The sequence below is a fragment of the Salvelinus sp. IW2-2015 genome, linkage group LG31 (genome assembly GCF_002910315.2).
Source record: "Salvelinus sp. IW2-2015 linkage group LG31, ASM291031v2, whole genome shotgun sequence".
NCBI classification, from domain to species: Eukaryota; Metazoa; Chordata; class Actinopteri; order Salmoniformes; family Salmonidae; genus Salvelinus; species Salvelinus sp. IW2-2015.
The window spans coordinates 12,668,266-12,681,139 of record NC_036870.1 but is presented as its reverse complement, the minus strand read 5'-3'; the positions used below and the strand labels follow the sequence as shown (position 1 = coordinate 12,681,139).

Genomic DNA, 12,874 nt, shown 5'->3' with positions numbered 1-12,874 from the left:
GAGGCTGCTAGCTAAACATGCTAATGAGAGCAACAAAAAAAAGTAGAATTGCAAAAGACAGGCAGTCCAACTCATAAAGTGATACATATATAAGTAGGAGCTACCAAATGTCATTTTTGGTGAGTTTGGACATTTCCAAGCGACATTGTGCAAATTAACAGTACTGGATCTAAAGCAGCACACCTGTGTCTGTGTGGAGTCTGGAGTCACAAGGGCAACGGGCCTGCCTGTTCTGCTCAGAGAACATGGGGGAGGAGCAGACAGGCCGAGAATTGAGAGGAGAAAAAAAGAATTCAAAAGATATCTGTACAGCTGTCACTGCTAACTCATCCTTAGGCCATTGACTTCCCAAATACGGCAGGAAGCCAACACAATATGATGTTTTAAGCAGACCACCATAGTCCCTGTGCCGAAAAAACACTAAGTAACCTGCCTAAAACTTACGACCCGTAGCACTCACGTCTGTAGCCATGAAGTGTATATCTCACTGGTCACCCCCAAAGCCAATTCCTCCTTTCCTTCCAGTTCTCTGCTGCCAATGACTGGAACGAACTGCAAAAACCACTGAAGCTGGAGACCCATATCTCCCTTACTAGCTTTAAACACCAGCTATCAGAGCAGCTCACAGATCACTGCACCTGTACATAGCCCACCTGTAATTACCCCATCCAACTACCTCATCCCCATACTGTATTTATTTATATTGCTCCTTTGCACCCCAGTATCTCTATTTGCACATTCATCTTCTGCACATCTACCATTCCAGTGTCTAATTGCTATATTGTAATTACTTTGCCACCATGGCCTATTTATTGCCTTACCTCCCTTATCTTACCTCATTTGCACTCACTGTGTATATATTTTTTCCCCCTACTGTATTATTGACTGTATGTTTGTTTATTCCATGTGTAACTCTGTGTTGTTGTATATGTCAAACTGGTGTGCTTTTTCTTGGCAAGGTCGCAGTTGTAAATGAGAACTTGTTCTCAACTAGCCTACCTGGTTAAATAAAGGTGAAATAAAAAAATAATTTAAAACTGCTTTGAAAGGCTGGTCATGGCTCACATCAACACCATTATCCCAGAAACCCTAGACCCACTCCAATTTTCACACCACCCTAACAGATCCACAGATGATGCAATCTCTATTGCACTCCAGACTGCCCTTTCCCACCTGGACAAAATTAATACCCATGTGAGAATGCTATTCATTGATTACAGCTCAGCGCTCAACACCATAGTGCCCTCAAAGCTCATCACTAAGCTAAGGACCCTGGAACACCTCCCTCTGCAACTGAATACTGGACTTCCTGACAAGCCGCCCCCAGGTGGTGAGGGTAGGTAACACATCCGCCACGCTGATCCTCAACACAGGGGCCCCTCAGGGGTGTGTGCTCTGTCCCCTCCTGTACTCCCTGTTCACGCATGACTGCATGGCCAGGTACGACTCCAACAGCATCATTAAGTTTGCTGATGACACAGCAGTGGTAGGCCTGATCACTGAAAACGATGAGACAGCCTATAGGGAGGAGGTCAGAGACCTGGCAGTGTGGTGCCAGGACAACAACCTCTCCCTCAATGTGAGCAAGACAAAGGAGATGATTGTCAGAATACAGGAAAAAGAGGACCGAGCACACCCAATTCTCATCGAACAGGGCTGTAGTGGAGCAGGTTGAGAGCTTCAAGTTCCTTGGTGTCCACATCAACAAACTAACATGGTCCAAGCACACCAAGACAGTTGTGAAGAGGGCACGACAAAACCTATTCCCCCCTCAGGAGACTGAAAAGATTTGGCATGAGTTCTCAGATCCTCAAAAAGGTTCTACAGCTGCACCATCGAGAGCATCCTGCCCAGTTGCATCACTGCCTGGTATGGCAACTGCTCGGCTTCCGACCGCAAGGCACTACAGAGAGTAGTGCGTATGGCCCAGTACATCACTGGGGCAAAGCTTCCTGCCATCCAGGACCTCTATACCAGGCGGTGTCAGAGGAAGGCCCTAAAAATTGTCAGACTCCAGCCACCCTAGTCATAGACTGTTCTCTCTGCTACCACATGGCAAGCAGTACCGGAGCGCCAAGTCTAGGTCCAAGAGGCTTCTAAACAGCTTCTWCCCCAAAGTCATAAGACTCCTGAACATCTAATCAATTGGCTACCCAGACAATTTACATATTACCTCGACTAACCGGTACCCCCGCACATTGACACTGTACCGGTAGCCCCCTGTATATAGGTCTCGCTATTCTTATTTTACTGCTGCTCTTTTACTGCTGCTCTTTAATTACTTGTTATTTCTTATTTGTATTATTATTATTTATTTTTTTAAACCTCATTGTTGGTTAGGGGCTCGTAAGTAAGCATTTCACTGTAAGGTCTACTACACCTGTTGTTTTCGGCGCATGTGACTAATAACATTTGATTTGATGCCCCATCACCTTAATTCAGCCACTTACTTAGATAACTAGCAAGTTAAACTAAGGGGTCGCGTTAACTCAGAATTCTGTTTTTCACACATAAAAAAACTAAATAATAAGCATTTAGATTTCTTATGTGTTTTTTTTATAGTAATTTCTGCACAGCATCAGACTCATTTTGTGCTTCAATTGCACTTCTCCACTCTGATGAGAATTCAGCAGACAACACTCCGATTGAGGTGAAGCTATTTTCCTCTGGTAAAATGCTAGATTTAAGAAAAACATTTTAAGCTAATTTAGCCAACTTGTGTGGCTGCCAGCCAAGGTGTTGCACTTCTATTGTCATCTGATGAAAATTAAGCTKTTTTCTGCCAAATCTGTAGCACAAAACTATAGTTGCACGTCCCTAGTCACTCTATTGAAGCAAAAAACACCACTTTTCAATATAAAACGCGACCCCTGTCAATACACAGCTGGACTCACCTGCTCCCGTTTGACTGGCTCAATTGTTCTGGGGATCTACGGTAAGCTTCGTAATGTAAAATGATGTGACAAGTGAAATTAAGAACGAAATCTGCTTTATCTTCTAACATATTGCACAAGTTGACATCAGGTATTTATTTAAAAAGTAAACTACAAATATTAAATAGTACAGATAAACTTCAAATAAATAGTTTCAACCGTATTGATGGTGTTGAAAAACCATCCCGTGGCTATTTCCAAATACCCCGGTATACACGGTATACAGCCCCGGTGTACACGGTATACAGCCCATGCCTAATTTGCACCTGTTATTTTTCGAACGAAACAAGCTAAAACCGTTAGTCTTATTAACCGTAAACTCTTTTTTCCTTCTCTTCAATGATGTTTGACCGTTTTTGGTCAATTTATTTCAACAGGTACGTACTTTGCACCGGTACAAACAATGAATCTAGCCCATGGTGACAAATGGGCCTTGGTGGGTTAACACATACATGGGTCAATCTGGGTATAACTGGATCGGGAGGAAGGATTACTTTCTTTTTCAGTATTCAAAGAAACAAGGCCCCATCTTTCTCACCTATTTTATAAAGAGTCGACTATAATAACAACAGCGTTGGTACAGACTTTAGAGACACGGCCACTTCTCAGTCTCACCTGTCTGTTCCTCTCATCGGTGATCCGTTGGATCTGAATCTTCTTCCTCCCCATGCTTCCTGGTGGTGGTGACTGTGTTGGCTGGGGTCAGTCAAACAGGGTCAGAAGTGCCTCCTCTCAGGCAAGGGGGGAGGTTAGCCTATTTGCTCTTTCTGGAGCACGGGCAGACTCAGAAAACACACGCCACACGCAGTCGCGCGCGCACACACACACTCCTCTGCCCAGGTCTGGGGTGATGGGGCAGAGGGTTTTCTGTTGCTAGAGCTGGTGGAGAGGGGGTGGGGGGAGGGGTAGGGGTGGGGGGGGGGGGGGGGTTGCCCTCAGTTCATTGTTCACTCAGGGCAAAAGGTGACCAGTTTCTCGACCGTTGTTGTGGTGTGGACGATGTCACTCCTGGAAAGGGAGGGGAGAGAGAGTTACTTGTACATTCCTGAGGTACACACAGGAAACAACCTTTATGGTGTGTTTTAATAGAATAGATGGCGTGTTTCAGCTGTATGAGACCAAAACGCCTCAGAAACTGTGGTCTATGCTACACTGTGGGGGGGGGGGAATAAAATGAACTGAAAGACAACTAAAGTAACCACAGACTATAAATGTATTAATTGGAGTGATTCAACAACGCAGATTTGCTCCTAATACTGCAACTTACTGTTAACATGTCTGTAAGTACTGTGTACCCAGTTATATGAGAGAAACATGTCATTTTTCAAAACCTGTGGCTCAAGGACAATAGCTCAGGTAATGCAGTCTGACCTGTCTGAGCACACACACACACACACACAGTGCGTACACACACACACACACCTCAGCTATTATGCTTCTCCAGTCAGTCAGTTTAGGCACGCACAGAGAAAGACAAGTAAATACTCCCCGCAGCTCAATGGCAGCTCAATGGCCGCAGCTCAAAGATGTCACCCTGCCATTGTCACTCCTCCCCATCAGACGTGATCCCACAGACTCACACTGAGGAAAGGCATGCTAACCGCCGCTAGCGCTTCCAACCTATTAGCCGCTAGCGCTTCCAACCTATTAGCGACAGCCTTCAATACATCAAGGCTGGTCTGTGACAACATGGTGGCGCACTAAGCGCTAGCTGCCCAGTAGAGGAATTCCCATGCACAAGGACGTCAGAGCGAAAGACGGACGGACTACGGCAAGCGTCTAAAAATACCTGTGGGGGGGTATTTGGGTTGCTTGTACTTCCAGGTGAGCCTGATAGATTAGAAGTCTATAGCATATTAGCGTGTAGCGTGATGGTTTCATAGACTAAAGTTCAATGACAAGATGAGAAGAAGCAACATGGCCAATTTCCTACTCTGGAGTCAAACCTTGTTCCTTGGGGCCTGAGACTGGTGGGTGAAGCAAAGTAGTTCGAAAACATTCTGCAGTGATTTCAAACGTTGAATACTGAAGAGGGAACTAAAATGACTAACAGATATCAGAATCACCTTCTTTCGCCAAGAACATTTACACATGCCCGGAATTAGCCATCCCCCTTAACATTAGGCACTTCCTGCCAAAGCCCAAAGCCATTGAACCTGGAACAAAGCTGATTATTTTTCCCCGTAGTCCACACAATATGTTTACTCTTTTAGCAGGGGTTCATTTCCATTCAGCATACATTTTCATTACACGCATGAACAAGCTACAAAGATTAATTACATCCTCATATTCCTCTCATAAGACTCTGTTGTAAGTAGGCCCACATCTCGAGAGGGTCTTACGGGCTCTTTGTAAAACTGTGTTCAATTAGCTGTTCTCGGAGTTCGATGAACAACATATTTGGCACTGGTTTGTACCGTCCATATTTTTGGTGTTTAGGCTTATATGAATTCATGAGCGGTTTTAATACAAACCCAGGCTATAGCCTAGTGCCCCCCTAAGCTGGGATCAGAAGCATAAGGGAACGCACCTCTATTCCAATCTCATTCCATGTGTCGTACAGTATTGCAGCTTCCCTAGAGGCTAAGTGCATTGAGTCCAATTAATGCTCAGTCGGAGGGAAATCCTGCATACACAGTGGGTCACCAGGATCAATGTTGAGGTAAATTGCACTATAACCAATGACCGAAAGGAAACCAGGTACATTTGCACAGACCATAGTAACCCCCACCTCAGTCAGAACCCACCTGTGTCCTTTAGTACATGTGTCTGTGCCATCCACCTTCATATTCACAAGTCACATGTTTCACTACTTCTAGAGACTGTTTCAATTTGAGGGGGAACATGTTCAGAATTCACACTCGTCTGTCAGGTCTCTGACAGCCATGCAAGGTTGTCATGGCCCCTCACTGTGTGCTCACAGTGCTATAGCCACACTTGTTTGATGGTTTGGACTGATATGACAAACTTGGCATGATGTGGCCAAGCTAAAGCTCATTTTAGCAACCAACCAAGGATTCCAGGATAATATGGAATCGTGTAAGACAAACACATGGGTTTAGCATGCTAAGCGACCACATATCATTGAATATGGAACTATTCAGTTACACTGATAGGCCTGTCTGTCATTCAATGTGATGGTGTCTAACTGTTACACCAAATGACAGACAACTGTCACTGTACTATCCAATAATGCCACCACAACTTATCTACACATGAACACAGCCTTGTGGCTGTTATGTAAATGCCAAAAGCATTTCCCCTTCAAGCGCTGACCCTTCAAGCCCCTAGCTTTTCAGTGGGATCATTCTGAGGCCAGATGGAAAATATGCAAAGCCATCTCTGTAGCTGGTGGAGAGCACTTAGGTCCTCCACAAAACCAGCTTTATTTCATCATTAAAGGCCTCGGGGAAAGTGAGGACTGGGGGGGTGGGGGTGGGAATGTGCTGCCAATGTACATTACCAGTCAAGTTTGGACACACCTACTCATTCCAGGGTTTTTTGTTATTTTCTACACTGTAGAATAATAGTGAAGACATTAAAACTATTAAATAACACAACCAAAAGTGTTAAAAAAAAAAAAAAAATGTTATATTTGAGATTCTTCAAAGTAACCACCCTTTGCCTTGATGACAGCTTTGCTAAATACATTCATGTGAACACAAAAACACATTTTACAGTAAATTAAACATGACCTAATTTGCCCAAACAGCACATCAGAAATGATAAATACACCAAAGCTCTCCATTCCAATATCACGACTGAAAACAAACTTAAATTGTGTGTTTATATGATGGCAAGTGCAATTATAAGACAGTGTTAGAGCAGGGCTTTGCCTATGTAGGTCACAGACAGTTAACAGTCTGAAGACACTGGCCATGACAGGAAAATTAACTCCAAAAGCACCCAAGTGTTCATCCCTGTGATCATTTCCATTATCAGACATTACATTCGCTTGAGAGTGTTTCATCTGAATAAAAGCCTATGGCACAATGTGACACTCCATCGAGGGAAACTGCATGTAGGTGACTATGTTCATATTGGGCAAGAAAATGGCTTTTTTTTATCTTCTATCACCATATTCATGGTAATCCTAGACATTAGAACTCACGTTCTATCCTCTCCTGAAAATGAGATCAGTCCTTGATTCCAATGTCTGTTCACTCACTTTTCCAGATTTTTTATATTTTCTTCCAGTAAAAATAATATATATTACAATTTAGCCTCTTTGCACTTGCCCCCTTTCTCGACAGAACAATTAGTTAACAGCGGCTGGTGAGCTCAGGGAATAAGTTGTGGATGTGCCAAACCACAACAGTATACCACAGAACAAAATCCATATAAAAAATATATAACCAAGAATCAACTACAAAAGCTTACAACCCAAAACCTCCACACAAAAATATTCTCCACCCAAATGTCAGAAATTGAGACTAGGACAAACTGTAGCTGGTTAAGAGGCTGACCCTGCATAAATACCTCAACATGAGCTATTGCAGCAAAGGCCCCAGCAGCATGGGGAGGGGGGGGGGGGMGAATGACACACGAGGAGTAAAAACTCTGCAACCTAACAAGTTCTTGACTTTGCTGACATATTCGGCTATAGTTGGTCTATTGCATTAGCCGTAGAATGAACCAGAACAAGGATTCTGCTCTGCAAGGCATGTCCTCCCTGTGCTGCACTTGGCATGGCTACTCCCTCTCATTACTCTAATTGACACATCCATCCTCCCCCTTAAGGCGCTGATGGCTCAATTAAGACCTGGCTGGAGGACTGATTAGACGCAAAGATAATGAGGCCGCGGCTCGACTCACGCTGAGCCAGAGCAGAACCGAGCTCACTCTGACAGTGACATTACAGGAACCTCAGAGCTAAAGGAGAGACTTGGCTTTCAACTTGAGCCCAGACTGACACTGGACGGGCTCGGGCAGAAAAATATGTTAGTCTGAAATGGACCGCTCCGGGTTGCTGAGACCCTACATGGAACGCCTCATCTGTCAAGGGCAGGCCTTCAGTCACCTTGGTTCTATCGACCTGCCTGGACACCCCCTTGAAACACTGCTTTCGCACCCTGTGAAAATGTCCTCTGATTAAAAGAGAGCACAATCAAGCCAGGCGAGGCATCTGTCGGTTTGAATGGTGTATAGTAGTGGCACAGACCTTTCAGCAGATTTCACATTGGTCAATGAAATGTGGGCAAAGCCCTAGAATGAGGACCAAGCCTTGAAGAGGGCAGCTTATAGTACTCATCGGTTATCGGACTCCAGCTAATGGAAGGATCTGTCGTTATTACTTCACAGCGGAGGAAAGGTTGAGAAAATGACAGTTCTGTCTTTTTTCGTGAGTCTATGTTTAGTGGTTTGCAAAGACTTTGCTGGGTTACATGCAGAGAGGTAGAGACCCGATAATTWGTATTTTTAGATACAGCTTCACCTTCTTGATCACTCAGCCTTATCCCACCATGAAACTCACCTAGGCCTACTAGGTTCTCTCTATAACCTCTCCTCATATTCATTTCATTATGGCCCTCTTGAATTTCAGACTTTTCCTTGGTCGCCTCACATCCCTCTCCTCTGACCTTTTCTATTGATGGAGATGACCTCCGATATCTTCAATCTCCTCATGCGCCAGAAGTCTCACACACCAGGGCTACATGGAGTCTCTGCAATGAATACTGTCACATTGGCTTCCCATAGCAAACTCTTGTTGAGGGAAGAGCGTTCACAGGTCCTGTCAAGGGTGACTGCCACTAGGGGCAGTCAGGTCTATAGCGGAACATGACAGGTGCGAACTAAATTGTGTCAATAAGTGAGTTCCTGGTGTGTCAGCGTGTGACCATAAGAGCACATGGTGAGCAGTATTACAAAGGGATTTGTCTGCCATTGAAATCCTTGGGCGGGTCACCTAAATCCAAACAGTAAAATATATACATTTTATTTTAAAATCGGGATGGAAAAACCTTTCAGTGTAAACTTAAAATGACTACAACCAGAACGTATGTAGAAAATATAAATTACCTAATCTATTTTTAAATCATATTTGGAGAACTAACAAATCATCAAAATAAAAGCTAGACAGTCAGGGAAAAAATAAACAATTCCAAAAACAATTTAGCAGAATAGATTCTGTTCTTATGTTTGACGAAAAGAACACATCATTAGCCATGGCAAGGAATTGTAGGAAATAAGCTTTAATAACAGCAACAATTTCTCACAACTCCATGGAGATATTTGCAGAATTGCAGGAAATTGGCTACACCGCCAATATGGGGGCATCTAAAAAACGCCACACCCACCTTTCCTTCAGTTCAAGCAGACAACTGACAGGAGAAGAGGAACATGTTTTGCTACTGTGGCCAACTTTATATATAAACAAGCCGAGCCAGCCTTTATCTCATTCACTATAGTTCATCCTATAGTGTAAATCAGTGGGAGCTACGGTTCCTGTTGAAGATTTGGTGAAGAGAAACAATGTTTACAATTAACATTGGAAACATCAACTTTTTGACCAACATGGTTAATGTTTTTAGCAACAAAAAAAAAAGTACAAATTATTTTCTTGGTTAACTTGAGTTCATTGATATAGGTTGGTGGTGAGGTGTCACATGTACAATTACTTGACGAGTGAACTGGCTAGTGGCCATCTGTGACAGCATCTTCCCGAAGATCTCACAAAGTGACAGATTAGTCTCTTGGTCTGTCAATTAGCACAGTTGGCGTAGAGTGGCTTGTGATACTGTGTTCTGAAGGTTGTAAGTTCACATTGGTTTCTGATATTAGGCTATTTCTGATAACAGCTTTCATGTGTATTCTATTGTTTCCTTTYTAATATTTAATCTGTTTTTTTTATTTTATTTTTTACATCCCATGAATTCCCAACAAAGTCAAAAGTTGGTTTAACTCTGGCTGATGTTTTGTGTAGCAAACTACAGTGAGCTCCAAAAGTATTGGGACAGTGACAAAGTTGTTTTGGCTCTGTTCCCCATTTGAGGGCATTTTCATCCATATTGGGTGAACCATTTAGAAATTGCAGCACTTTTTGTACATAGTTAACTATTTGGTCCCATATTCATAGCACGCAATGACTACATCAAACGTGTGACTCTACGAATGAGTTGGATGCATTTCCGGTTTGTTTTTCGTTGCGTTTAAGATTATTATTGCAAATAAGAATAGCCCGTCTCTAAACGAATTATTGTGGATGCTATCATGATTACGGATAATCCTGAATGAAACGTGAATAATAATAAGTGAGAAAGTTAGATGCACAAATATCCCCCCAACGTTAACCTCCTGTGTTATTGTAATGGTGAGCATGTCTTGGGGGTATGATATTTGTGCGTCTAACTTTCTCACTCATGATTCACTATTTATTCAGGATTATACAACAGGTGGGTCTAATCCTGAATGCTGGTTAAAACCGCATTCCAGCCGGTGTTTATTCCACAAATTACCACCAGCTAAATCTATGACGTTAAAATGCCTATTTACTCAGTTCCATCTGACTGCGGAATCCACTGTCTCATCAGCCCAAGCAGACAAGTTATTAACTTGATCTCCACTATCAAAATACATCTAGACCTTCTCACATTTCTTTTAGTCTAACATTTAGTTTTCAACTGCAGAGATTTGTATAAACCTTGCTGTCTGTCTCTGACATTTGCAACTTTGTTTCATTAATCAAATTCGATCTGCAGCTGTCGGGTAGTAATGAGCGTGTCGGGGGAAGAGAGTCAGGCAGCGTTTCTCAGACAGTAAAAATCATGAATCAGCTGGCATATTTTTTTATGGAAATATACAAAGAAATGTCAATTGAAAGAAGGTCAAACAAAACAAAGTGCAGCTAGTTTGCAGTCTTTCCAGCTTCAGTTTGAAGTGATTGTGTTAGCTGTGTTGTTGGCTAGCTCCTCTGAACAACAGTGTCCCGACGAGAGGACATTTCTATGCCAGGTTATATCGCACCTCATTGTTATGGATGTGTCCAAATAAATGTCACTAGAAAACAGTTTAAACAAATYCAAATGAAGCTACTTTGCGGTTATTCTGGCAGCACGTTTTGACATGACTAAATTAGCCGTAGTTGGCTAGCTAGCAAGCAAGGGATAAGAACGAACAACTTGGTCGTGTCCATAGATGCAGAACAAAAAGACTGAATCGTTTTCTAGCAACTGAACCGATAGAAGGAACGACCAGCTGGCTTGGGTAGCAACCCTAGATTTGTGTCGAGACTATATCTTGTGGAAGGATGAAATAGTATGAATAAAATCAAAATAACTTGAATGAAAATATGTCAATCATTATTTGAATATGTTGGTAACCAATTGTATAAAAGTGATAATGACCTCGAAGCCGGTTTTTGGAGGATTTATTGGCACGGTTTGCCGACCCTCGACGAACACCCATGTCAAAATATCCTCCAAATACCATCTTCTTGGGCATCATCACTTAATTATCTGTAATCATTGTAGCATCCAAATTAATGTAGAGGTGTATCGAAACATTCTATTCTTATTTACAATAACAGTGACTCCAACATGGCACAATACATGATTTACCATTAATTTCGATTGGGCACAAAATAATCTGAAACAAACAAAAACAGCAAATGCATCCAGCAAGTTTGTACAGTCAAACGCTTGATGCATTCATTGAGAGCTAGGAATAAGGGACCAAAGACTAAACTTTTTACAACTTTAATGCACGTGAATTTGTCCAAATACATTTAGTCTCCTAAAATGGGGGGGGACTATGTACACAAACTGATGTAATTTCTAAACGGTTCACCCGATATGGATGAAAAAACCCTCAGATTAAAGCTGACAGTCTGCACTTCAACCTCAGTCATTCCATAATTTAAAATCCAAAGTGCTGTATTACAGAGCCAAAACAACAAATTGTCACTGTCCCAATACAGTATGAAATCCAGTGAGCTACAAAAGTAAGTATGGCTTGCAATAACCATGATGAGATTTCATTACATTGTCGCACATTACCCATGTTGGGTTAGACGGGTATATTTTCAAGAATGTATTTAATAACCCAGAGAAATGGGAATCTACATGATCAAATATCCTTCAGACTGGCATACTCCTACCCCAGAAGCAGCATTGGGATCAGACGAAGAGCTCTTGGGACCCGGTTCTTAGCCTGGAGGGGAATAGCAGCCGTTTTATGGGCACCTGACCAATTGTGCCATTTTGTGTGTTCCTTTGCAATGATGGTAACTTTTTTTGTACATAATGTTTCCGCCATTGTTTCACTTGACCAAAGAGAGCTTCTGAACATCAGAGCAGCGATCGCTAACCTCTACTTCAACGAGTTGGCGGTGAAGGACATTCTGCTCATCCCGGACCAGAACCAAATCCCTGACACTCGAAAAAGGAAGATGCGGCGTTAAAAAGGAGGCCGGTGTGCGGGATACCTGACGAGACTACGTCGGCGAGTGGATAAACCGCCTCTACCCTCCGTTCTATTGGCGAACATGCAATCGCTGTACAATAAACTGGACCAACTCCAGTCGAGACTATCCTATCGATGTGATCTGAAGAACTATATCCTGTGTGGCTGATGTGGCTGAACAAGGACGTCTCGAGATTCTGCTCACCTGAGTTAGAATACCTCATAATAAGCTGTAGACCATACTATTTAAAAATAGAGTTACATTTTTCGTAGCTGTCCATTTACCATCACAAACCTATGCTGGCACAAAGGCCGCACTCAACAAGCTGTATAGGGCCATAAGCAAACAAGAAAATGCACATCCAGAGGCTGCGCTTCTCGTGGCCGGTGAACTGAAATCCYTATTACCTACATTTCTACCAGCAGGTCACCTGTGCAACTACAGGCAACAACAAAAAAATCCACAGACTCATATAAAGCTCCCCCTCCATTTGGCAAATTTGACCATAGCGCCATCTTCCTGATTCCTGCTTACAAGCAAA

The 12,874-nt window shown here is 42.8% G+C and overlaps 2 protein-coding genes across 8 annotated transcripts in view; one reads left to right on the top strand and one right to left on the bottom strand.

Moving 5' to 3' along the window:
• LOC111956180 (teashirt homolog 1-like) overlaps positions 1 to 12,874 on the top strand; it is a 445,767-nt gene that overhangs the window by 401,124 nt on the left and 31,769 nt on the right. The window lies entirely within an intron of this gene.
• LOC111955694 (myocyte-specific enhancer factor 2D homolog) overlaps positions 1 to 12,874 on the bottom strand; it is a 31,565-nt gene that overhangs the window by 14,172 nt on the left and 4,519 nt on the right. For all 7 annotated transcript variants that reach the window (XM_023975956.2, XM_023975960.2, XM_023975961.2 and 4 more), the window contains exon 2: positions 3,549 to 3,941. In XM_023975956.2, coding sequence (XP_023831724.1) covers positions 3,549 to 3,602 — 54 coding nt within the window. In that variant the 5' untranslated portion in view covers positions 3,603 to 3,941. The remainder of the gene's footprint in view (positions 1 to 3,548; positions 3,942 to 12,874) is intronic.